A 26,577-nucleotide genomic window follows, 5' to 3' on the forward strand; every position below is an offset into this window, starting at 1 on the left:
CAGGCTCAAACTGGAGTGTTATTGTGATGCGGATTGAACAGAACGAAGTTTATGATAAGCTATTAGTCACTGAATTTTGCTTGTTTTTGACGAGACTTGGGACAGTAACTGATTTTTGATTTTTTAGCGGGTTTAAAAATATATTTCAAGAAAAAAAATCACACAACGTTTCTAGGCTTACCATAGGCTATCTCTGGGAAGAATATGAAAAATTTTGATTTTTCATCATGTGCCACGACTGGCTCAAAGATAGTGGACATTCCCTCTTAAGCACTAAAGCATGTCCTGCAGAATAAAACAATGGGCCTAGGATAAAGCCATGGGGTACTCTAAAATTGATACCAAGCGTTTTTAATAGAATTGTTTGTGAGTTCAACCATGGCTTGTTCAAGGTAATAATCTTTTTCTCAAGCTATAATGGTGCTTGAATATGGTAGTTTCGCTGATACAGCAGTAGGCATTAATTTTAAAAATGGGTTTCAGTGTCTGTCAGTCCGAGTAATCTTAAAGACATCTGGGGTGACACCTAAATGATTCATTAACTCATTAAATACATTGGTAACGGGAATATTAAGTGGATTCCTTGCAACTCCAATAACTCGTACTAAATTTTTACTTGCACTTTCTTAGATTTTTTGCGATCAAAAGTGCTAACCAAACCAATCACTAGCAATCACACTACCTCACCTATTCGCGCTCCGTTACCCGTAAAGCCTTCACACTTCTCTGCCAAACTGCTATCTTGAAAAGTGTCTCTGGTTTCAGTAATAGTATATTTTTTTTGCGGGGATGAGTCATTAACTCATCGCTCAATCCCCAACCTGGAGAGCCAAGCGTTGCAATTTGTCTGGTCTTTACCACAAACCTGCCCAGCATTTTTCAACCCACCAGGGACCAAGGTCCCAATTGGTATAGCTTCCAGGGTCATAAAGGCACATAGAGCTCCCCACAATGTTTAGGTGCAACACTTGGAGAGTAGGAATCACACGCTGTGGTTTTAGTTTTTTTATATATAAAAAAACATCGCATTCGTTAAATATACACAACTTTTTCTCTCTTGGTAACGCGGAACTAAAAGCGAAAGCACAAATGGAAAACGTGGAGTATTATTTACACTTCGTGCAGTTTACATAACGATAGAAGAGATTAGAACTGCCTTCGTCACGCTTATTGCATATACGACCCTCTTTCACTTTAAGATTGAACAAATAACAGCAGGCTTAACGGAAAAAAATGCTGCTAAACAAATGTTCAATGAATGGTTTAACTACAGAGAGAACCACGCTTTACATAAACTAAGTGCTTGAGTAATAAGCAAATGGTTGACACCTCATTAAACACGAAACTTAGAGACAAACGTGTTTTAAATGAATACGTTAGTTTGTAGCACAAATTGAAGACTTTTTAGTATGGCAGTTAACATATTAAACTGCAAACACGGAAAATGTATGTTATTATTTTTTTTACAAGGATATAATGTTCAGGAATTGATATGTGTTTCTATTCGTTTAGTTGACATAACAGAGCAGTTCCCTTCTCAATCCAGAAATCAGACGACAGGTCAGTCGGTAGATACACAGCGACAACAAAGTTAGTTGAGTGCCCTGCAAGGAAAAAAAAGAAGAGCTTTTCCTTATCACCATAAAGGCGCACGTAGCTTAGAGTTAATTTTTTGTTATCATTGACAATGAATGGAGAAGTGAAATGCAGTCTTGACGCCAATAGGGTTTCCAGCCTGTGTTACCACAACATACTTTCCGCGCTTTTTTTTATCCTGCACTGAGTACCAGATGTGCGAGTTATGGCGCTTTGCAGTACATGCATGCTCTGTCCCTTTTTCCCGCGCTTGGCAACCGGCCGCCAATGTCATGGATGTCATGTCGGATATCGCAAATGTTTACGTGCTTATACTACTCGGCAACATGTTGCTTTGCAAGGTTTATCAGTATCAAGTTTTATTATGCTTAATAACAGTAACAGGTCTTCGGCTCCATTGAAAAAAAACAAAAAACAATAATAATAATAAAAAAGATTATCACGTGTTTGTAGCCTAATAATTCTAACGGCGATTGCCTCTCTATTCCATCATGAAAGTCTTCTGAGAAATGGGTATGATAATGACAACGATAATGGTGATGGTGATAATGACTGTGGCGATGGCGACGTGACGACGACGATGCTGATGATAATAAACTTACAATTATAATAACAATTATAATAGCGATTATAATGATGTTGATGATGAAGATGATGACAATGACGATAACGATGATGATGTTGATGATAATAATAAAGTGACAAGTTAAAATGTTAAGTCAGACGATGATCAAAGACGTCTTTACCTGTTGTGGACAGCACACCAGCGCGGGCGGACGTTTTATACAGCGGGCTCGTGTACAGCGAGGGGTCTGGGGTGTAGTTCATCCGGGGCTCCATGTGCAAAATGGGACAGGACTTAAATAAAAATAAAGACATCACTCAGAATGTTACACGAGTATGTTATCTCTACTACTATCACTAATTGTCGTGTTTTGGCGGTTTATGTAATATATATATTCTCTCGCCTTTAAGTTTGTCGGAGTAACAGCGTTTTGAAAACAAGATACATAGCACTTCATTACCGCCTTCAATTCATTGACCTGTCTCAAGCAATCTGGTTGTTCTACTGACAGGAAAAATATTCACCAGTAGCTTTTGCAGCGGGTTAAGCGAAGCACACGAACTGTAAGGACCAGTGCACTAGTGACTAGTGATTTAGTGACGTCATTTTAGTACAACTACAAGGATCATTCAGTTTGTTTTTTTTTTCTTGTGCAATCAATCGATTTTTACACAGGATTGACGATTTAAATAAGAAAAGAGAAACGAAATGAGTTCTGGTAGTTGTAGTCAAATGTCATCATCGCGAAAATGGCCTATTCTCTGATTCTGACTCGCTTATAGGTATTTCTGGCGATAAAAACGGATTTTAAAAAATCGCTGAAAAGTATCGGGTCTTACTGGATTCATCTCTCCATCAAGCGCATCTCCCAGCATCATTTTTTCATCATCCCAGCGAGCGGCATCTATAAACAGACCGTGTACAAGGACACCATCATCTGGCGACTCTAACTCCTCGTCCATCGGCAGGATTTGGTCTGGGTCGAGTTTAGATCGAGCTTCGCTCACTTCCTCTTGGTTACGGTACATAGGTAACACGTTGAAGTGGAAAGACAACTGGTCAATGGGTAGATTGTACTTGCGGGCGTGGTTTTGGAGGGTACCGGTCAGGAAACCTAGCAATAACAAACAATTCAACGATTAGGGGGATTACATATGAATCCATATGAAAAATACATAGTCAAAGCGAATCAAATTATATGGCATGTTACAGTTCTTGATCTGTTCAGTAGCTTATTTCGATGGAAATACCCGGAACCATACACTGAAAATTTAAAACTACCTTGTACAGCGTAATAAACAGTACCACAGGAATAAACAGCTCAGTAGCTTTCAATTGAATGGTCACACTTTAGGATTTTATCCACAGATTCAAAAGTTAGAACCACCATGTACAGCATAATAAACAGTACCACAGGAAAGTACTGCACAGTAGATTTCATTTGAACGGTCACTCTTTAGGGTTACATCCACGGACTTAAAAGTTAGAACCACCTTTTGCAAAATCGCAGCTACCATGTACAGCATAATTAACAGCACCACAGAAAAGTAGCGTCCGTTAGCTTTTTGGAAAGGTGAATAGCACGCATCGGTTGAGATATCAGTTTCATACAATGCTAAATATTAGTTACCTTGAGGATAGAAGAAACCAGAAATCCAAAATGACTTCGGCGCACCGTATTGAATCCATTGCTGTGGGTAAGAATGAGTTAAAACTATCATCTCAACCCACCTTTTTCAGAATGAAAGGACTGGTGTTTGGTCATGAATGAACTGTTACACTAATTTAAGAGTTACTTTCTTTAGGAAACAGAATTAACGCCCCAAGCCCATCTACTGCAACAAGGAAAAATCAGATCTGAGAGCCCCCAATAAACGAAAAAGGCAAAATATTGACCACGAAAAATTCCACGAAATTAAGCTAAATTCGAGATTAAAGGGAATTGCAATCACGGATTTTGAAAGCTCTTAAACCCATCACAAAACAAGGTAGGTGGAGGGGGACTGCTATACAAGCTTGGTCCCTTTTACTCTGTAACTCCTTCCTTTGTTTGGTAATAAACTTTGAACCCCAAAATGGCTTCAAACCAGAGTAAAATTATTCAAAAAGAACCGTTTTTACACTGGATCGTTACTAAGTGCTTCATGGTCCGTAGGAATTCTTTGCAGTTGGGAGGTGACTTCGTAGTTTGCAAAAACTCTGCACGTGCTTTTTTGTACATTTCTTTGCCGTCACTGCACGACTACGACGTGAAAATCCCTAATTATACATGTTTTATGGAGGACGCAAACAAGCGACGACGAAATGTTCTTTCTCTTTCTAAACTCGAGTGCAGTCTCCAAGAAATCAACTCCAGGGAAATTCGCCCATATTAGACATTTTCAGCCGATTGGAATAAACGCGACAAAGTTTAAAAAAACGCGAATTCATTTTAAAAATGACGTTTTCGCTGCCGTCGCCGTCGCCGATGCTAAAGCTCCATAATATTTGACTTACATCTATAAACAGGCATCTGAGCAGCAAATCCTTAACCCAGGATCCCAGCGGCTTCAATGATGGATACGCCGCATTTGCCCACATTGTTGGAACCTGCGAAAAGAGAAAAAATGTCTCCTTGATATGGAGAAAACCACCGTAAAATAACCCTAAGTCCGCGATCGATAAAATAAGATAGAAAATGTACCGTCGTCAAGGAGATTTTTGACCAGAAAAGCTTTCAGGGAAACAGACCAACCTGATTGTTAAGAAAGTTGGTGTAAACTTTATCCAGTTCCAGTGACATCACGACCAGACCCTTGATAGCTTTCTGAAGCTGTTGTAACGACGTCTGAAAAAGTAGATACAGCGGTTATTTACCACAAGTAACAAAACTAATATAGACAATCGCTTATTTCCTAGTTGTCCTAAGGCTCTGTATCAAAGTGAGGCAATAAGTGGTAAGCCATTGATAACAAAACGTTTGTTTATTTTTACGCAAATAAAAGTCTCGGAAACTCGGAAATGGCCCATTTTTGCCGGTTATCGCGAAAGTTTGGGCAAAAACGGATAGCCTCGCAGGTTCATTTTTGTGGAATAAAAATCTCTTGAATTGTTCCGTGAATTTGCCACGTGACAACAATTGATTAAAAATGGCGGGAGGTTGATAACTCCGATCTCTATTTAGGGTTGGACGCTGGCGTCTGAAGTGGATGACCTCCTTGGTTTTTCTTTGTTTTTCTATGTTACATTGCTCTGTTCCTGCCATTATCTTACCTTGATGACTTTCAAGAGGGAGTTAAATCGATCAACCTCTTGTCCCAGTACAGTAGTCAGCGAGTTCACACGCCCTTTAGCATCAGTCTGAGAACACAATGAAAATAAGAAACATGGCCAACACAGAACTGCTGCGCAATGTAAACAGGCTGATTTAGCAACAGAACGTTAACGTAAGTTGATGACGACGCGCGAAATCAAACAACTGGCTTGACCAATGGCAGAGCCTGAAATTGAGCACCGGAAGTCGTGTTTAGTCCTTTCCGCACGCTTTCCCGTCGTCAACTGACGTTCCAGTCCTGTCGCTACATCAGCCCAGTGAAATGATGACTCGACCCTCATATTAAAGGAAACAAGGCGAACAACATTGAGCCAAAAAGGTTTTCAAGACTTCATAAAATCAATCCAGTGAAAATTCTTTCGTCATTCCGCATCAGAAAATCTATTTTCTACGTCTCCGAATAAACTTTATTTGGAGACGGAGAAACCCGTTTTGTCTGCCTTTTTCCTGACATGCAGCAACTTGATAACTCATAGAGTTGCCACCTGTTACGTCATGAGTACCATACGAAATCTGTTAAAACAGAGACGCTAATGTTGTCTGTAGCCTGCTTCTCAGACGAACGTCGGAGGTCACTCGTTCTTAAGCGGAATTTCAGCGAACGACAAAGGACCTTCTGAGAATCAGAAAATTTGCTATTGTTGAAAAAACCGTAACCTGTGTACCAAGCGGTTCCGCTCGAAGTTATTGCGCGAAAACTTGGAGGAAGAGCAAAAAAAAAGTGGGAGGTAGGAGGAAAAGGAGGCAAATCGTGGTAGACACCTAGACTTTCTCAAAGCCCGTTTACGCTTTCTGCTGGTTAGTTGGTCAGTCGCGACTTCATTGCTGGTTTTAGATCGATTCGCGAGCGTCCCTCGAGCCTTAAGCGCTCACGCAGTGGTCTTGTGGCAAGTTTAGTATACGCCCCGTGATATTTCTTTCTCCCCACTACCCACCCCTTTCTTTTATTTTTTTTTGCTCTCGTTTCAGCTTTCGCACATAAACTCGGGCGCAAACGCTAGCCACGCAGGCTATGAAGACCGCGGCTTCAAGATAAACTCAGAGTTTTCTGTTAGTCCTACCTCAAAAATAGCTTTATCGGCTTTCTCCATGTCCAGTGCGACAGGCAGTTTGGAGAGTATGCTTTCGGCAAGCTCATACACAATCTCATCGCTGGTTTTACCGCTTCCTCCGCTGGCTAATCGAGGCTGTACCTCCAACACTGCTGTGATCAGAGCATTGGTCTCTTGAGTCTGTAGATCAAAAAATATAATGATCACAAAATCAACAAAGCAGAGTATCCCAACGCGAGGGAGGGAATAACAATCATCAAAAACGTTTGGCACGTTCACTAAGACGGGCTTATCAAAAGTCAGAACTGGCCGGCCAGACCATTCATTTTGAAACTCAAACATTAGATTTTTTCTCCACATTCTGACTGAAACTCACCACCGCCGGCCACACCATTTATAAGTAGACTGATCGGACTGGTTAGTCGTGATTAATATTGGAATTCTCTCTACAATTGGACCGGTCTGGCCGGCCAGTTCTAAGAAATGGGAAGAGCAAAACAGTTAGGTATCGAAACATTCTATTTTAGCACTGCACTATTTCTCGCGTAAACCGTATATAAGATGAAACCAAAATCCCTCATACTCTTTTTAGGAATACGAACTACTCCTACCACGTTTAACGTTTCTAAGTCTGTTCCCGGAGGAATTACATCACCACGTAGAGAAAGCGAAAAAAATAGAGAAAGAGAGAGTGTAAAGGTGGTTAAATATTCACATCTTTAAGACATGTAAGTGTACTGTGTTCTTACCTGGAAGGCGATATTAGCGTTATTATGCATTCCAAATATCTCTGGCTCGTCAGCAATCGGCAGACTATCAATGTAATCTCTGTATTCCGGTAGCGAGTCAAATCCAGGAGGAAAGTAGATACCTGAAGATAACATACATGACCTATTAACGTCAAAGTTGACCAACAGACTTACAGGATGCTTCTCTAACGTTTGAGTCTGTGGATGAAAATCCTGAAGTGTGACCATTCAAATGAAAGCTACCGAGCAGTACTTTCCTATTGTGGTACTGTTTATTATTCTGTACAAGGTGGTTCTAACTTTTGAGTCTGTGGATGAAATCCTAACGTGTGACTTTCCTGTGGTGAGGAAAAGCGGAAGGTAAAGAGTTTTCTATTAATATAAAGCCATTGGTACAGATAATAGAGAGCTTAAAAAACGAGGCGACGACGACGGCAATAAAAAAGTCGCTAGAAAGTGAATTTACTTCCTTTCAAACGCTATCGCGTCTATTTGGACAAACTCAATTTAGACGATTTTTCCTGGAGGTGTATTCTTAAGGAGTAGGTTCATAAAAAGAAAGAAAATTCGTCGTTGTATGTTTACGTCCTCCATATAACGTCCAATTTGCGGGTTTCACATCATAGTCGTGCAGTGGACGTCAAAGAAATGTACTGAAAAGCGTGATGCACTTGCAGAGCTGTTGCTCTGCTCATAAAACCAATTGTTTTGTGACGTCATTGTTTTCGTCCTCGTCGTGGCTGCTTCAGCTCCCTAAAAACGCAATACGAACCTCATGCCGATTTTTCAAATTAGAAGGCGATGAACATGTTTTGTTTGAATGTATTTACTCTTCACCTGAGTTTGAAAACTTGTAGTCATCTTCCAGAATAGTAGGCGAGAAAAACCTGCCGAGAATTGTGGTTAAGCAACGCTGATCCCAAGCATCGGTGACTCGTCCTCCATACGTGATCTGGGAACAAAAGCGAGGAATTGGCAAGTAAATAAAAGATATCAGATATCAGTTTTCTTGAAAATCAACAACATGCTTTTTTGTTGGCTGCCCGGGTTCGAAAATCAATATTGTTCTTCAATAAATGAATAAGACCCGTTTACACGAGTGCAGACAAACTTTTGAAAGGACGTGTTTTTTACCTGCGCAACCTGTTTAACACTGACGGAACCGTGCAAATTCAGTTACAGATTGCAGTTCTGTCTGCCGTTCAAAAACTTGCATGGTACCGTGGGTCCCATGTAAACGAAAGGCGAATCAGTGCAAGTTTTTGTCCGCTCAAAAGTTTGTTTGGACCCGTGTAAACAAGGTCTTAAAAACAAATAAATGAACAAATCAACAAACAAATATATGAAAAATAAATAAATGAATAAAGTGTTTATTACCTCGCCTGTGATAAAGGTAAGAGCGTCCCAGGGAATCTGACCTTCAGCAAGAAACATCTTTAAATTGTCCAGCGCGGATTCTCGATCTGAGTCGTTGAACTCATACTGTGAAAAATCATGAAAAGACCATACATTGTCACACTGCACGAAAAATTGGATTTACACAAATTTGCTCGCTACAAGTATGGTGCAAAAAAGTGCAAACGAGTGGGAAATCAAAAGCAAAGGTGGTAAATACCGCATTTGCTTGCCACTTTACATGGGGTTGTAAATTTGCGGGCAAATGCGGTATTTACCATCTTTACCCTTTATTTAATCTTAGTTTGCACTTTTTTGCACCAAATTTGCCCTGAGTAAATTTGGTGCAAATTTATTAAAAAAAAATTGGTAAATTTTTCGTTAACGCACGATTATTTCCGTCGGTTGTGTGACACTACGGAGATCTTCCCTCTTTCCCCTTAACGGGGGGGAATCAAAAGACATATTCGCCTATAATTCTACACTGAGATCTTTCTCTAACGATTCTCTCTGTCAATTCTATACAGGAAACTCCCCTTATCACGTGAAAGAAATGTTAATAAGATCTCTCTTTTTAGGTGTATGAGGGCATCTCCCAATTCCTTAAGGGGATTTCTCCACCCATAAGGACCTTGTTCCAAAGTAGTGAAGAGGTCCAAGGTTGCTCATTCGCTCAACTCTTACCTTAATATTCCAGCCAAGAGGACCAAACTTCTTCCTCTCCTGGATGATGGCATGGAAAAAGCAAATACCGAACACAAGCTTACGCCACGTCACGCCAAGAACTGTCACGCAAAGACATAAGACAAATGTTACAGGACTGGAGAGGAAGCATCAATTACATACCCTCATCAGTGGAATGTTAAAAAGTAATCACGAGGGATCGACCCAAAAATGTTATTCGCTGGTCACGCATTTTTTTTTTCACCTTTTGAGGTGTTCCATGAATATAAAAAGATGATATGAGAAGAGTATGACGTGGTCTATTAGGATATAATGTGAAGGGAGCCGCGCGATATCTGAATTGGTGTTGCGTGCTGACCTGATGACGTGTTGCAGGACGAAAAACAACAATGCCCCACTGAAGAGCACCTATTATTGGTTTGCATGTGACGTCATGGCGGGCAAGTTGGTGGCCAAGAAAAAAAGCATTTCTCTCCTCTGGGATATAAACTCCATTTTCATGTAAATTCGTTGAAGTAATTGTTACTGTCTTGATCACCAACATGGCCACCATGTCACGTGTTTGTAAACCAAGAATTGGTGAATTGGCCTCCATGGTGAAAAAAAATTATATTATGATTGTGATTATGAAGATGATGATGATGATGGTGATGATGATGATGATGATGATGATGATTTACGTGTTATGCGATGAACACAAAATGGCTTGTAAAAGAGATAACATCATCTTACTGTGGTTCTCAAACGTATCTGTGCTGAGTTCTCCAAACGCTCTCTTTGCATTAGCCCTAAGCCCCTTGGGCGGTTCATTCGTGACTTTGACGCTGTTCTGTAACACGGTAACGGGAAAGCTCTTGGTTGGCATGGAGCTCAAAAACAAACGGAAGTCCTCGTGCACTTCCGCTTCCGGTGATGAGAGGTTCTTAATCGTGGTTTCCATAGCCAACATCCAGGAAGCGGCGAGATGACAGTTCTGAAAAAAATACATATATATAAGACAAAGACGGCATGCGTCCCTAAGCTACAAGATTGGGTGGAAAAATATCGCGTCCATTTTTCTTAAAGCCTATCAGAGATAAAGCGAGACCACATGATTTGATCACGTGAGTATTCTCACGCTCAATACCGGCTATGCCAGTTTGTTCCAGGATCAAGTTAGGTTTTTGGATCTTTTTATGATTAGGGTAGAGGTATTCATTAGGTGTTTATAAGGGTTCCGGGTTTACACAGTGGGTAAATCTCTTTGCAATCCTTAAGCATGCATGATTTTTACAATAACATTATTGTTTATCTTTAATGCATTATTAATCATTAATAGGGACCTTAAGCAACGCCAACGGCAAAAAAGTAATGGGGTTTAGATTGGCAAAACAACAACTTTGAACGCGAATCACGCTTTTTTGTACATTTCTTTGCCGTCGCTGCACGACTAAAACGTGAAAATATCTAATTTTCCGTTTTGTCGAGGACGGAAAAACAAAACAACAATTTTCTTCTTCTTTTCCTGAACTTTGATACAATCCTTTAGAATTCATCTCCAAAGAGACTTGCCACCATTTGACGAATTAAACGAGATGGAATAAGCGCGATGAAGTTTAAGGCAGCCAGCATTCACTTTTTAAGTGACGTTTTCGTTGTCGTCGTCGCCGTCGTTGCTTAAGCTTCCTAATTTGTTACACGTGTAAATCACCTGAAGGAAGACCCAGTCTCCTGTTTTAATCGCATTTGCGATCATTTTCTCTGCCACCGGTCCCTGACCTTGACCTAAAGAGATGGCCTGGACCCTAGAAAAGTATCAAAAAAAAATTCTTGGCACCTCACTGTGAAGTCTTATGCTTGACAAATTTAATTAACTCCCCCCCTGGCAGAATTGGCTACAGTCAAAATGTGACAAAATTACAAATTTCATTTTGCAATATGCTGAAGCATAAAAAAGTACCATATAAAAGTACGGTTGAAGAGGTTTCATTTGAATGGTCACACAATAAGATTTCGTCCACACATCCACTCTGGGAGAGAAAACGTTAATTAGCTTCGCCACAATTGGCGAGGACAACAAACAGCTGCCACCAGGCAGTCTCTGCCCAACACGAGCCACAAAGGAGAGATATCATAGATTACAGCAATTACCCAGAAGTATTAAACAATAATATGATAGTATTTATACAGAAGAACCACACTTATTGCATTTTATGACTTTCTATTTACCATTTCCACCGAAACCATAATGCACCTTCTTTAACCCCATGACCATTGTTTCCAATTTCTCCTACGTATTGCAGTCGACCCAATTGAAATGGAAGACAATGGTTACGGATTTTCATTGGCGGGGGTGGGGGGGGGGGGGGGGGGGGGGGCGGTGGGAGTAAAAAAGTTACATTATGGCCTCAGTGAACATGGTGATATAAGGGGCATCACCCGCCCCCACCCCCCTCCTGTCCTCTTTTCTCGTCTTCTCTTTACGGCAATTACACTTGTAGTTAATAATGACAAAGACAGAACACCTTACCTTTCACTGTAACTCATTTCTCTGGCAAACCTAAGGAAGGCGTTCATAGGATCTGATCCAGTAGAAAGGATGAAGATGAGCGGTGTGGTGGGCCCCACGTCAGCATATAGAATGTTTAAGTCAATTGAGGGACTCTCCACAAAGGTCTTGCCGAGATTCTCACAAACAAAATCCACAGATGCAAACACGACCTGCAAGAGGCAAGGTTAAGTTAATTGCGGACGACCAGAGGAGAACGCAATCCTAATCCCTAGGTAGCTATTACACATGCGTGGCGCGTATCTAGCCAGCATTCCTTTGGACTTCCATTAAGAATGAATGAAATGCATACAATGCAATCTAATCAGGTGCAAAGTTGTTGTTTTGCCTTCTAAACCTATTGTTTTTTAAACGTTCTCGTTGCCATCGCGTCGACGGATTGTAAAGTCACTAATGTCTAACATTTTACCTTTTCCTCTCTAAACGCTTTCACAAACACTAAACTCTGAAAGCTGGTGAGTCGCTCTCCTAAACTGGGCTGCTGTTCTTCTTCCTCGGGCTCCTCTGTTGCTTCTGTGCCTTCACTTGTTGCTGTGGTTCTACCGTCATCTTTGCTTTCCGACAGCAGGGCGGCATTCGGACAAACCTACAATGAAAGAAAAGTCCAGTAAACTTAACTAAAAGCTAAATGGGTGTCACAGTAAAAGACTTATTGTTTTATTTTGCATTAGAATAAGATTGGGAAAGATAACGGCCAATTTGCAAAGGGATGTTTGGAATTGTAAAAATACTACGTATTACCTCATAACGTCATTTCTCCGCAATTTTTCAGGGTCTTTTATATCAGCGCTTTCCCGCCATTTTCAGGGTCACGAAAATCGGCACTTATCCCCGCCATTCATTAATAACAATAACAGTGTTTTACCGTTTTCTTTTCCATTGCAAGTTTGCAAAATCGTTTGCAGTTTTTTTCCTGACATTTAACGCCCTGCAACGTCGACATTTTTATCTCCTACTGCTAGTGTCAACAAATGTGAAGAAAACAACATTTTAATGGCTGAGAAAAAATCATAGAAGTTAAAGGATAAGGCAGGAAACCCTCTAGAGTAAAATATGACCCACTTACCTCAATCGATCCTATCTTGACGATAACAGGCTTACTGACTATTTCCTCCTTTAAACCACTGAAGGCTGGTACAGAGTCCTTCAAGAAAAAAACAAGGATAAGAAATAATACTTAAAAAAAAATAATTAAAGAAATGAGTTAAGATTCGTCGTAGGGAGTGTTTGACTTCTTGGTGAAAAAGATACCCGAATACAGTGAAATTCGTTTTGTTTTTAACTTTTTATTGATAGTCTACTGAAACTAGATGACGTTGGGTTTCAACACTGTGCACACTGGACGGAGTTAGGTAAGACGTAGTTAGATCCCACGTTTGAGTCTGTGGATGTAATCCTAAATTGTGACCAATCAACCAATTGAGTTTGTTGAGGAGATCCTAAGATGTGTCAAGAAAGCAGTACTTTCACATAATGGTATTTCACACACAGCACTGGCAGCCACGCCAAGCTCATGGCGCGCCTAAGGTCTAGCCTGTGTAGCCGACGGGATCGTTAACGCGCGCAAAGGTTTAGGGTTAGGGTTAGGTTGTCGGGCCGCGCGGAGAATGGGAATGATGCGCTCGCTCTTTGCTGCCAGAACTATCATGCGTGCAAAAAAATTCCGCCAACCAAAAAGGCTACTTTTCCATATTCGTTGCTTTCAGCCAGTGGAAAAATTACACTTGCTATTCAGTATTTTACAAACCAAATTTGAAAGTACTATTGAATTTTGTCTTTGGCTATAAGTGGGAGTGGAAAGATCACAAACCAAACGCACCTCCAAGTCACAGCAGGTATTCCACATGTGTTCAGTCAACCAGGGAATGTCGGGCTTCGGTGGACGTTCCTGTAGAGACAACGAAAAAACGAAATCTTTAAATTAGTTTGTTGATTGTCCAAATTTAAGCTATGTGACGTTTTCCGAGGAATTGTTCTTTTTCTCTTTTCATATATTATGCGTCCTACGTCCGTTTTGCACGTCTCCAACAAAGCTTGTATTCTTTTCTAGCCTCCGAGCAAGCTCTCCGGGGTGCTCTGGTGGCGGAGCGGGAAAAGGAAGGAGGGTTTGCAACTACGTCTCTGGAATTTGAATTCCACCTCCAATTCCCCTGTGGCTTCCCGTCGACTGAACTGTCAGATTTCCGCCAACCAGCGCGAAGCGGAAACGAGCTCGAATGTAAACAAGCATTGAAAAACACGTGCCAAGGGTCATGACGTCATTACTGATATCATCTCCGCCAATAAGCATTTCGCATCGTTTTTCAATGCAGATATTCAAATTCCAGAGACGCAGTTGCAAGCTCTCCTTCCTTTTCCCGCCCCACCGCCAGAGCGCCCCCGAGAGCTTGCTCGCATGCTAATTCTTTGTGTACCTCTATAGCCAAGTCAAAAACTTCTGGCACGATAGTTGAGTAGTAAACTATAAGGATGTTTTAGGATGGAGAAAATCAACACGGCCCATAAACAACAAACTTGAAGAATTCAGATAAATTTTCATCATGTAGAAACTGTAATGTATCGCACCCCTGGTACGAAGAATTCTCACCTTATCTAAGCTTCCGCTACCTCTCAGGAAAAAATTCCATTCATTGTCAGATATGTCTCCTCGTTGCCGCATGATCTCACCGCATAACATGAACGAAAACACTAACTTGTCCTTTTCAAACAATCCACTAAAAAGAAAGAAAAGATGATATAAAGTGAAGGGAAGCAGAGGAAGATCAGTCAGAATGGTCAAGACGTTAAGAAGCAAACTTTAAAACCCGGGAGGCACTCCCTATGACGGCATATACGGGGCGGCTCTGCCCTAAAGGGGTACCCTTTTCAGGCCTCAGGTGTGTGGAAAGGTAAGGATTTCGCTAGTTGAAGTTAAGAAAGCGGAGTACGGACTTATGTTATTCGGTCTATTAAAAAGCCCAAAAGGACTTGCAGATGCATTTTATGGCTGTGAAAAAGTCGATAAACGTTCTGGTTTGAGGTTTATTCATATATTAAAGAAAGTGCATTTACAGCAGTTAAAAGGGATGCAAAGTTCAAAACTAGGTGTGAGAAAGGAGTGCGATTAGTCAATAGAAGGTAAACGAAAGGGGTACCTTTTCAGGGTGGTATATAAAAGGGTAGGGGTTTGGACCTCGAGGCGGAACCTCCCCGTATAAAACTTTACTGAGTTGACTCTGTGCGATGACTGGATGTAAAGTTAAGGTTAATCAAGCCTGACTTGTCTCAGGCCCATTTTCAACTGCCAAGTTGAAAGCCAAATTTCTCCAGACAGATGCATCTCAAATCTTTTTTATTTGATAGGCAGTTCATTCAACGCACGTTTGCCATTAGCTAGGGTCTCCAATATAACGAGTAACCTGATCATTTATAGACATGCCAATAAAAACGCTTACCGAGCCACGTTTGTGTACACAGACTTGGTACAATTGGTAAGAAGGATCTGAAGTCTCTTGTCCAAATCATCTGTCTTCTCACTGTTCTCGATACACGTGTTAAACAACTAAAACAAAAAGATATAGTAAACCATTAAGTGCTGTAAAGTGTTAGTGTGTTTCACGACACGATGAAATACCCGAGAAAAGTGTTTCTTTTTTTGCGTCTAAGAATAGGATTGGGGCCACGACGAATTGTTAGACGATAAGGTTTTATAGAAAAAAACTTATGGAGCTCTTGAGAACTCGTATACATGTATTCGAGCGTTACATTTCGAACTGGAACTTGAAGTGATGATTTCACAGAAAAGCCGAAAAATGGAATCTTGCTCAGCAACGACAAAAACCAACAAGAACTCAAGCGACATATGGCGTCGCATCCGGGATTCGAACCCAGGCCACCTGGATGGGAAGGCAAGTCTTTCACGTTTGCGCAAACCTCGCTTCTTCTTTTCTTACAGACTCAAAAGTTAGAGCTATATCGCCAATGTGGCCATAACAGGCTGAAGGGGTGAAAGGATTGGATCAATTTAGGCTTTTGGGAAACTGCCCACCTACCCCTCCCCTAAACCAACATCTTGCCCTAAGTGAGAAGTAAGTGATAATGTTGGCTTAGGGGAGGGGTAGGTCGGAAGTTTCTCTGAAACCTAAAATGACCCAAACGATTTTCTTTACCTGTTTGAAGTATTTTAGTGAGTACTGGTACATGGAATCCACTTCAGCCATGCTGGCAACAACAAAGTACATAACAGAGCCCCTGGTGGCCACAGGACGGTACTTCTCACGAGCTAGAGTAATCTTCTCCTCAGTCATCTCGGCCTCTTTCAGCCGAGTGCTAATCACTCCAGAAGTGACCTGGGGAGAGAAAACAAACGGAAAGTTGGGTCATATCAAATCAAAGAAAAATTCCTAAAAAGGCAGGCAACATACCAGTCGGCTATTTACAGCATGATCGAGGAAATGAATGCGCGACTTCTGGGTCATATCAAATCAAAGAAAAATTCCTATAAAGGCAGGCAACATACCAGCGGCTACTTACAGGCATGATCGAGGAAATGAACGCGTGACTTCTGAGAAACAACTGCAGCCAGTAATCAGACTGGATATCGAGTCCGAAATATTCGGATTTCAACTCCGAATAGCCACCCGACTCGGTTATGTTTCCAGTCCATTCCCCTTTCTCTAACCCAACCCCACATTAACTGTCCCTTCCAGGCTACGTTACGGCAAGATTATTTGACATTCCAACATTTAAATCTGTCGACGAAATCCTATGGTGTTACCACTCAAATGATACCTCTTGGGCAGAACTTTTGGATAGTAATATTCATTTCTTAGTATTCTAATTACAAAAATAAACTTTAAATTATTTTGTGATATTAACGTTTGGAAATTCTTTAACTATTCGCTTATACCGAAAAAGACAGGGCAGTTGAGTTTGTTGTTTTACGGAATAATAAAACGCGAGGAGCTGCTTCCTATAGCTGTCATTTTTGAAGAGGTTCTGAGGACGCGATTTCGTCCATACCTTTGACTCATTTAGAGTGTTGATAAGCACTTCATCATCCAAGATGTTTCCTTCTGAGTGAAATAGCAGCTTCAGAATCCTGTCTTCTATGGCTTTTAGTTGGTTCTTGTCGGAGTTGATTCGCACAATCAGCTGATTCCTCTGATCTTCAAGATCTGGCCTCTCGAGACGGACAACATCGCTAAATAAATAAAACAAATTATTATTCATTCGAAATATTTCTCCGTTTCTGATTGTCTAAATTCACACGCATAATTCATCATAAGCAGCTACTGTTGACCAAATTTGGAAGAATTTTGCCATATTGAACCGATGACGTCAAAAGTGCAGCAAAACTGCGTATTATTAAACCGTTAACCGAGAAAAACTGGGGACGAGTTTGAGTTGCTTTCGAAGTGCGTATTGCCAAAGTGAGTAGTGGCAGAACATTTTACTCGTTTCACGGCGAACTATTGTCTAAAAACATAGCAAGAACAGCACGAAGACAACTCAACGGACGACATCTGCTATTTGGAGTATTCAATCTTTTAACGTATTGAGCGGTTATTTTATGTTTCACTCAATTTAGTGGCAGTTCTCACTCCATGTCTCAATTTTGATTTTTTCGTGACACAGCTCCTTTAAGCCCGTTTTCGATATAGCGATTTCGTTACTCGTTTTGTATTATGGTTAAGTCTACCAACAATCCTATCAAGGGCTAAATCCACATGGACGAGTACATGACACAATCGACGACGGTCAAACCTGTATATAACGGCCCTGTATATTACGGTCACTGAACAACTTCCCAAAATTTTCAGTTGCATTATATTTTCTGCAAAGTTGACCTGTATATAGCGGTCACCCTATATAAAACGGCGTAACGGTCATCTTGCCATTTCCCAAGGGTGACTGTTGTACACAGGTTTGACTGTATAAGGACACATTTTTCGCTGACGACCACGCCCTACCTTAGTAGCTGGTCCTCTAGTCCTGATTTGGTGACAGTAAAATTGATGATGGTCACTTTGATGCAGACCTCGGGCAAATAGTGAGGGTTTGCAAGTTTGGTGGTCATGTAGAATCTGGCAAGGAAGGAAAAAAAATAAACAAAATCAGAGGACAGGAGAGAACTTGGTGAACGCAACGATGATTCAATCAAAGGCACTTTAACCACCACCGATAACAACTTTATAGATGGCCAAAGTGATACCTAAACATTCACACGTGCCTGCATTTAGCAAAACTTGAGAATTTTTCATTACTGTTAAATTTGTTTACAAGGATGTTTCTAATACTGATTTAGCTTCGTTATACAAACAGAGCAAACTCATTATTTATTAGTAGTGATAAGTCCAATTAAAGCCACTTAAGCCCTTCAATTTAGGGACTAATTTGTTAAGTAATCAGATTAAAAAAATAACATACTTGAAATTCTTGTCGTAGTCAATATCACTGTCCCCCAGACGAATCAACAGACGGCCACCCTGGAAAGGATAACATAAACAGACTTAATAAGATAATGATAATGATAATGATGATGATGATGATGATGATGATGATGATGATGATGATGATAATTGATGGTGGCCATGGTGATGGTCATGACGACGAGATGATGATGATGATGATGACGATGGCGATGATGATAATGATGACGAAAATGATGACGATGACGATGACGCAGTAACTGCTGTAAAGAAATATCTTGAGAGGTCAAACAAGGCCTACCAAGCTGATACAAAGTTAGTTTATTTCAATAAAGCATATTGGTGTTGCACTGATATTGTGAAAAGGAAAACTGTTTTTCTTACACAGGAAAAAGGTTTGGACCTGACAATCGTATTGGTAATAACACATTGACTTCAATTTTTTAGACTTCACCAATGCAGATAAATTTTTATCAAAGTTTGGAAATCATTATAAGTTGACCATTTCTTTGAAAATATATCACCCTTACAAGTTGCTAACGCTTACTGCTACCTACCTGCACAAAAGTCTGTTTTAGTAGAATCGGTTCCAGAGCCGGATCCAATGTCTCACCAACTTCTTCAAGTAGCACAGGCATACCAATACGAATACAGTTCTCAAGCGTGCGCAGGAAATTCTGGTCAGTTAGTTTGATCACTTTGAGTCCATTCTTAGCTTCTTTCGCTCGGATCCAGCGATTGGCCTGTTTCATGATCAAACAGATGCAAATGGCAATGCAAATGTAATGTACGTGGATGCACCGTAGTAATATAGGGCAAATTTAAGTCAACGCTTTCTGAACGAACAGTTCCTTCTCAGAGTGAGTTAAATGTGTTCGTTTTTAAATTACAGAAAAAAGTTCCAAAAAAATCCGTTTGGAAGGTAAATGGAACTCGACTATTTGAGTCGTGCCTCTGCAAAGCTTCCAAAACTTCCTCGATCTCCATAATTCTTCAGATGATTCTCAGCCTCAACCAATAATTGTTAATTATGTCATTTATTTTCCGTGACTGACCTGATCTTGAGGGTCAATCATCAGAGGCCACCGCCGTCCTCTTGTTACCAAGATAGCGTTCTCAATGGACACCTACAAAGTGTAAAATGTAAAGCAGTTAGTAAAACACGAGAGAGAATTGTGGCGTTCGACCAAAGGGTGAGTAGAAAATGAGAAAAAAAGTGAATACAGGTATAAATAAACTCACCATTTATACATAGGCCTTAATGCACCTTGTTTAACCCTCCCAAACCTTGCATAACCATTGTATTCGATTTCTCTTGGGACGACTGTAATACCCCGGAGAAATTGGAAACAATGGATATGCAAAAGTTTGGGGGGGGGGGCGGGTGAAAGGGAAGACAAGGTGCATTATGGTCTATGTGAAAATGTTGAATGAATAAACATAGGCGTACAGTTAAGGATGTGCCGCTGCCGTTATAGCAGGGTGAAAATGGAAAGGTGGTAGCTGTTGCTTTTATACAAGGTCATGACACAATAAATTATCGACTAATGGAGAGGATTTGCAAAAACGTTTGGAAACGACCTTCATCCGTCCTTCTACGGAGACAGCATGGCCGCGCGGTGAGAGCACTGGAACCTGCAATCCACAGGCCCCGAATTCAACTCCGCCCAATCCACGTTCATATGTATGCATAATTCATGGGGAGACAAAATATCACGTGGTCTGAATTGGGAAATAACAAAACGTACAAGTTTTCTTTGCTTGATTTGCTTAAGTCTAGAAATACTTACCGGATCTCTGGGTAGGCCATCAGCATTCCACTGTCGGATCTCAAAAGGATCAGCTAGGACACTGATGAGACTGAATTCATCCGATACAGGAATCCCAAGTTCTTTACAGCGCTGTATCCACGATGAGATCAACTCATTACGGTATAGACTTGTAAACGCTCCAAAATACGCGACACAAGCTGCCGCCACAAACACATTTCCAACCACATTACCGATCTCTAGCTCAAAGGCCTGGAAAAAGTAAGAATAAGTGGATGAATGAATAAACAGATGAATAAATGAAAATAAATGAAACATTGTTCTGGACTTCAGAGGTATTTCATCGCTATAATTGCCTGATGAGTGCGGTCATTTCTGACCATACGAAACAATATTGTCGCAATATAGCGTTTTCACTCACGTGGTCAGCATCTATGCTAATTTATTGCAACAAAAGAAAGTTTTTGCATAAGAAAAGAGTTCAACTCCCACAGGATTGTCTAGGTACACCAACATGGCCGCCGTTCCATTGTTTTGGAACACCAATATGGCCGCCGTGACGTCATGTGAAAACGCTCTATAAAGCGATGAACTACCTCTTAAGTCTAGAAGTTATTGCTTCTGTAAATTAAAGTTGAACATTCTAGGAAATTGTTCTTCCAACTGAAATCAGAATTTGCAAACAAATGAGTAAATATATAAATAAACATCTTGGGAAAAACAACAACAATAACAACAACAGTATTCCCGTATGCGTTTAACGTACCGCAACATTCTCAGTCCAACGTCCTTGTTCGTCTCCAAGAGCTGTAGTTAGTTTGGACGCTCTCTTCAGGCGAGCTGCCGTCTGGGCAATATTCTTGGTTAGCGTTTCCTTCTCGGCTATGCTGTTGTCGTACGCCGCTTGGAGCTCTGCAATCTAATAACACCAAATAATGGCAGTCAAAAAGAGCAGTAAGGCTGTGGTTGACCTTCCTCTTTTATTATGTTAATCATGTTGTTCTTGTGCTAAATAGTATTTTTCTGAGCAAAATTTGCATTGGAAAACAAAGAGGTTTGTCGTTGTGGCTATGACGGCGTTATACGTTGTAAACGGGTTCCTTTACATTTTGAGTTAGTCTTCCCGTTGTTCGCGAACGCTGCGTAAGACTTCTACCGCAATTGCTATTCAAACCGTCAAAATAAATAACCAAAATTCCAAAAGATACCTTTTCCTCAACAGCTGCCAGACTGTCTTGCTTTTCTTTGAGAGTCGCCATAACAGCATCCAGCTCCACTTGCGCTGCGGCAAGTCTAATAAAGATAAAAATTGAAACATGAACATGGGATTATTTTTTTACGAGTTACTAAAGTGCAAAACCATCAATAATCCTAAGAATTTCCAAGGAAAACATCTATTTACACTAAATACTGTTCTTCACAGTCACTTCAAATCTTTAAAATGCCCTGCAACCATTATTGTACCGCGGATTACGAAGGCTCACGGGCCCACTACAGGAGTCACGTGACGTGACCCGATAAAAATAATTCTTTGTATTAAGAAAGAGAAAACTCTGTGAGATAGAATAACTGGATGTAAAACAACCTTTCAAAAAGTACCTTAGTCCACAGAAAATGCACTGTGGCAATCAATATAAAAATCTTCGGCGTTGAACTATCTCTCTTTAGCACTGTACACAAAATACGGAATAGAGCGTTGCTTTTGATCTGTCAGTGTACAGACATACGGCCGGCGTCAAAGAAAAAATAGCCCCTCGCTGGGCTAAAAGGAAACGGAACTGTCAACTACGCAGGCTACTAATAACTTTGAAGAAACGCGGGAAAATGGAAACTATTTTATCAAATACACTGCTACAGTTGCTGGGCGACAACATTGAGGTTTAATTAATCTATTTACAGTACAACGAACCTCTTCTTCTTGGGCTCCACTGTGCGGTAAACTCTTGCATACAAGTCCATGGCCCTCACCCACATAACCATGGAACGACAAGCCTGAAAACAAAAACCCAATGATTAATCATTAAAACAAACTGCACAGAGGAATCAGGAGCCCGATAATACCTGACGTTCGCCTTTCTTAATTTATCGTCGAAGAAATGAAAAGTTTCGGTAACTGTTTCGGAAATGTTTGAAATGTTTCGGACACATGAATAAAACAAAATTTCAATGAAGCGACAACCTGGTAATAGTCTAGTACACGGTGACTTTTTTCCGGCTGTAGCTAGAAATCTCTACTCACCTTCGAAACTTTCTCCACGTTTTCTGGTGTAAACTTGGGGTTTTCGATGTATTTTTTCAGCTTTTTCAGCATTGAGTCAGGAATGTTATCCTAAAATGCAAAGTCACCAGGAAAGTGGTCAAAATCCATCCATCGACCTTCTACCACAACGTTTGGCATTCTAGCATGTGGCAGTCTACAACAATAAACTCAAATAGCAGACCACTTATTTACCACATTAAGTCACACTGTAAAATTTTATAGCACAGCATAAGGAAGGGTACCACAGGAAAGTACTGCTAAGTACTTTTTAGTGAATGGTCACACTTTAGGATGTCATCCACAGAATAAAAAGTAAGAAACACCTTGTACAGTACAATAAACAGTATCAGAGAAAAGTACTACTCAGTAGCGTTCATTTGAATGGTCACACTTTAGCGTTTCATCCACAGACTCAAAAAATAGAAGCAGCTTGTGCATCATAATAAACAGTACCACAGGAAAGTACTGCTCAGTAGCTTTCATTTGAATGGCCACACCATAGGATTTCATCCACAGACTCAAAAGTTAGAACATCTTTGTACAGCATAATAAACATTACCACAGGAAAGTTCTGCTTAGTAGCTCTCACTTATACAGACTTATTCCTTTCACTTTCAGAACTTTTGATACCTACCTTGTCATATTCCATAAGTCTGGACAAAAATTTAGCATCTCCTAGAATGCCTTTGGCTGTTGCCCAGTCAGGTCTGGTGTTAAAACAAACATATGTAGAAATTAAAAACTTATGCAATAAGACAGAGGCAGTTGTAACTGATTTTCGCCCTCAGTTGTGGTGGATATTGCGTCGGGTGTTTTAACGATCCCAACAGAGTCTATGAGAAACGAATTCCCATCGTACTTCGAAGTGTAGGTTTTAACCTCTCATTACTGCTAACCAGCGTACTTTGCACTTTGAAACAGTGTAAAATCCAAGGCGAATTCCTAACCCTCCCCACCCTCAAGGAAAAACTGCGTAACATACTTGGAGTTAAGTAGAATACAAATAGACTCCATAACAGTCATGACCAGCTCTGGGGGATTGGTGAACACACGTAACTCTGAGATGTCTGATTTGTCCAAAGAATCCAGGGCCTGGAGACGAGAGAAATAAGAAATACGCGAGTAAGTTCGTGGAAAAGTTGGAAAACCCCCTCTTGCGAGAGCACGCGGAGCGAGTGGGAAGAAAGAGGGGTCAACTCAGAGTCAACTCAGCTACATGAGTGTGTCGCTTGCTCTGATGTCGCTGAGAAAGATTATCGCAAACGTCTCGAGAGTTTGGAGAGTTTCAATCGCTTGGTCAATAGACGTATTCGGCTAACTTAATGTTGTACCCTATTCAAATATCCGGGGGTTAAGATTTTTTACCTATTGTATTTGTTTTATAATGTGACATTTACATTTAAGGGCCTGTTTACATGGAGTGGGGGACCCCGGTCTAGTGGGGTAGGTTTCTTTTGTTTTGTGTCCCCCAGAGCGTGAAAACAAAAGAAACCAACCCCACTAGACCGGGGTCCCCCACTCCATGTAAACAGGCCCTAAGTGATATGGAAATTCTTGAAACAAAACGTTTTATTCCCAAAGGGTTTGAATTGGGTACAACATTGAGTTAGCCTAATAGGTCTGTTGTTATTTCGAGCCACGATAAACTCAGTCCTTGAAGTGGATAAATGCCATGAAAGATATTATTCATCATTGTATGTGCATAAGAGGGTTTGTTTATCGTTTGTATTACGATATTCACTTGGTTACTGATCGCGACGTATCGAACGCGTTTACTGTAGGAGTTAAAATGTATAAAGTTTTAATGAGATCAAAATTCACCAAGGAAGAATACCAATAGCATTTGTACAGACGCCCCCTCCCCTCAAATAAAATCGGAGAAAGAGACCTCTACGTCACGCCGCCGTCAATCGTGTTCTGGTTTCCCTAGAATGAAAGGAAACCCTCTGATTGGCTGTTATGTTAATGCCGTGACGCAACTAACTTTCAGTGTTGTGATTGGTGAATGAATCACAGAATTCCCGGGGGAAAACCTCAGCGTTTGCGAACAGCTTTACAAAACATTTTCGTTCTCCCCGATTTTGCTTGATAGGAGGAGGTGGCTGAACAAATGCTAAATACCAAGAATGTTAAACTGAGCGTAAAACAAAGAACACACTATCACGCCGACACGTCACACCATGAAGTCTAACTGACAGGGGAGTCAAAGATTGAAAAGTATCGTCACACAAACGTTTTCTTGCATTTGTTCCCTCTCTCACCTTTTGAGCGGCATCCAGTGCAGGTAAAGCCTCGTCCAAGTCTTTCTGCGCTTCGGCTGCGATAGCCTGGGTCTCATCTGCTTTTCCCTTGGCAACTTCCTCTTCCGCTGATACAACTTTACGGACCTACAACATAATTAAACGGATGAAAACGACTATAAATAAAGGTAATAGCTACAAGAGGTGTGAACAGCTGTAATTAAGATTTATGTTTCGAAAGTTTGGGTTGACATTTTACTGACGTTGTAGGCAACTGGGGTCCGACGCCACTGAAGATTTGTTGGTCGATTACGGGAAATGTCTTTTTTTTTCTCACGAGAGTGGTGTCGATAAATAGCTGAATATCCTAGGTTGTCCAAGCCACTCACCTTATCAGCTTCCTCCTGATCTGTTTGAAGTTTATCCATGAGCTTTTCTACATCAAGCGACTTTTGCTTCAGTTGAGGTTCCAGTGCTACTAGCTCAACTTGCATGTTATCCACAAGATCATTAGTTTCTAGGAGCTTCTTCAAGCCGTTCTTTACGCGGTCCCGCGCGCCAATCAGCTGCCTGAAAAATGAGTAATTGACATTATAGCGAGAGTTTAATGCTTCTTTTTTTTATCAACTACGTGGAAAACTACAGGCATTGTGACTGGCCAAAAACTCTTGTTAAATATTAGAAATTTCCACACCCAAAACAAAAAGGCATTTCTTTGACTCAAATTTTGCCTGTCTCTCTTGTTTCATAGGAGATGATCCGCACTAGCGAAAAAGTTGTATATTTAGACAAATTTTCTGTCATTACTAACGCTTAACAAACGCAGTTGGTTTTGATCTTGTCTGAGACGGGACAATCTTTAAAGGCACCGCGAACGAAATTTGTCCCAGGTAAAAACTGGACTAGCCTGTTCCAGGCTCCGAGATAGTCGGATACTGAGAGAGCGCGAACACGAAAATAAAATGGCCACCGCCACCGCCACCGCCACCGCCACCTTTTCCCAAATCACGCGCTTATATTTTCGAGCGCCTTACACTTAAGCCTCATCCCTACTATCTGAGAGCCTGGGACAGGCTAAAACGGCTGGAAAAATTTAAAAATCGACTAAATAAAAGTAACTGTGTTTTTCTTTTCAATCATTTGTTGTCAAGCCATAATTCGTTCCATCAACAAATGCAAGTGTTGTCACATGTAACGGCCTGATAAGAGTTAATAGAGCGTTTTCACATGACTTTACGGCGGCCATATTGGTATTCCAAAACAATGAAACAGCGGCCATGTTGGTGCACCAAGAAAATCCTCTGTGAGTTTAACTCTTTTCTCATATAAATGCTTTCTTTTGTTCCAATAAATTAGCATAGATGCTGGCCACGTGAGTGAAAACGCTCTATAGTTTCCAGTACGGATAAATTTTTCAAAACAAAAATTGTTACCACACAATTTTTGGTTTGGATTTTTCAAAGACATTTCCAAATTAGTCTGCTAGTGCCGATAGGTCCTAAGCAGAGTATTAAAAAATTACTTTCTCTTTTCGTCCAACATGCCCAAGTACAGGTTAATAAGCTCCAGGTAACTGGTGGGAGTCGTGTAATATCGTCGTCGCAACTCAGCGTAAAATCTCTCGGCCATGGAACTAACGCTTGTGTGGATCTCCACACACATCTCAGCCACTCTGTCCTGCAAAGAATACACCAAGATTTCGTCTTAAAAATACGGTCGACTGAGAGTTTAGCTGGGTTCAACTTTTACCTTTAGGCGCGACATTCCATACATTGCCTCTATTTTGTGTACGCGCGTAAAATTAATGTGCGTAGGCACGGAAAAAATTACGCGACAGTGGAAATCCACCTTAAGTGCGTGCTTGATTGACGCTCTTCCGGAATAGGAATGCACAGAAAAATCTTCTTTTACCAGATGTCTTGGACCACTTGAAAGCTGCATGCATAATAATACTGTATTTGAACTAGATTTGGAGAGGTTACGATGAGATGACTCG

General features: G+C 40.8%; 1 protein-coding gene across 1 annotated transcript in view; it reads right to left on the minus strand.

Annotated features, from left to right (window-relative positions):
- Positions 1-1,049: 1,049 nt before the first annotated feature.
- Positions 1,050-26,577, minus strand: part of LOC140923708 (dynein axonemal heavy chain 6-like) — a 69,779-nt gene continuing 44,251 nt past the window's right edge. Inside the window, exons 60-95 of the mRNA XM_073373784.1 lie at positions 26,104-26,258; positions 24,971-25,151; positions 24,603-24,728; positions 23,324-23,433; positions 22,976-23,048; positions 22,321-22,410; positions 21,991-22,073; positions 21,290-21,374; positions 20,848-21,000; positions 20,103-20,333; positions 19,368-19,439; positions 18,870-19,055; positions 18,311-18,369; positions 17,854-17,967; positions 16,904-17,084; positions 16,051-16,230; positions 15,337-15,443; positions 14,490-14,616; positions 13,722-13,790; positions 12,969-13,046; positions 12,312-12,488; positions 11,864-12,054; positions 11,045-11,138; positions 10,087-10,327; positions 9,355-9,455; positions 8,653-8,757; positions 8,113-8,227; positions 7,276-7,397; positions 6,536-6,706; positions 5,414-5,500; positions 4,896-4,988; positions 4,658-4,750; positions 3,792-3,852; positions 3,001-3,275; positions 2,343-2,454; positions 1,050-1,604 (exon numbers count right to left, since the gene is read on the minus strand). Coding sequence (XP_073229885.1) covers positions 1,501-1,604; positions 2,343-2,454; positions 3,001-3,275; positions 3,792-3,852; positions 4,658-4,750; positions 4,896-4,988; positions 5,414-5,500; positions 6,536-6,706; positions 7,276-7,397; positions 8,113-8,227; positions 8,653-8,757; positions 9,355-9,455; positions 10,087-10,327; positions 11,045-11,138; positions 11,864-12,054; positions 12,312-12,488; positions 12,969-13,046; positions 13,722-13,790; positions 14,490-14,616; positions 15,337-15,443; positions 16,051-16,230; positions 16,904-17,084; positions 17,854-17,967; positions 18,311-18,369; positions 18,870-19,055; positions 19,368-19,439; positions 20,103-20,333; positions 20,848-21,000; positions 21,290-21,374; positions 21,991-22,073; positions 22,321-22,410; positions 22,976-23,048; positions 23,324-23,433; positions 24,603-24,728; positions 24,971-25,151; positions 26,104-26,258 — 4,602 coding nt within the window. The 3' untranslated portion in view covers positions 1,050-1,500. The remainder of the gene's footprint in view (positions 1,605-2,342; positions 2,455-3,000; positions 3,276-3,791; positions 3,853-4,657; positions 4,751-4,895; positions 4,989-5,413; positions 5,501-6,535; positions 6,707-7,275; positions 7,398-8,112; positions 8,228-8,652; positions 8,758-9,354; positions 9,456-10,086; positions 10,328-11,044; positions 11,139-11,863; positions 12,055-12,311; positions 12,489-12,968; positions 13,047-13,721; positions 13,791-14,489; positions 14,617-15,336; positions 15,444-16,050; positions 16,231-16,903; positions 17,085-17,853; positions 17,968-18,310; positions 18,370-18,869; positions 19,056-19,367; positions 19,440-20,102; positions 20,334-20,847; positions 21,001-21,289; positions 21,375-21,990; positions 22,074-22,320; positions 22,411-22,975; positions 23,049-23,323; positions 23,434-24,602; positions 24,729-24,970; positions 25,152-26,103; positions 26,259-26,577) is intronic.

Source organism: Porites lutea, chromosome 13, assembly GCF_958299795.1.
Source record: "Porites lutea chromosome 13, jaPorLute2.1, whole genome shotgun sequence".
Taxonomy (NCBI): domain Eukaryota; kingdom Metazoa; phylum Cnidaria; class Anthozoa; order Scleractinia; family Poritidae; genus Porites; species Porites lutea.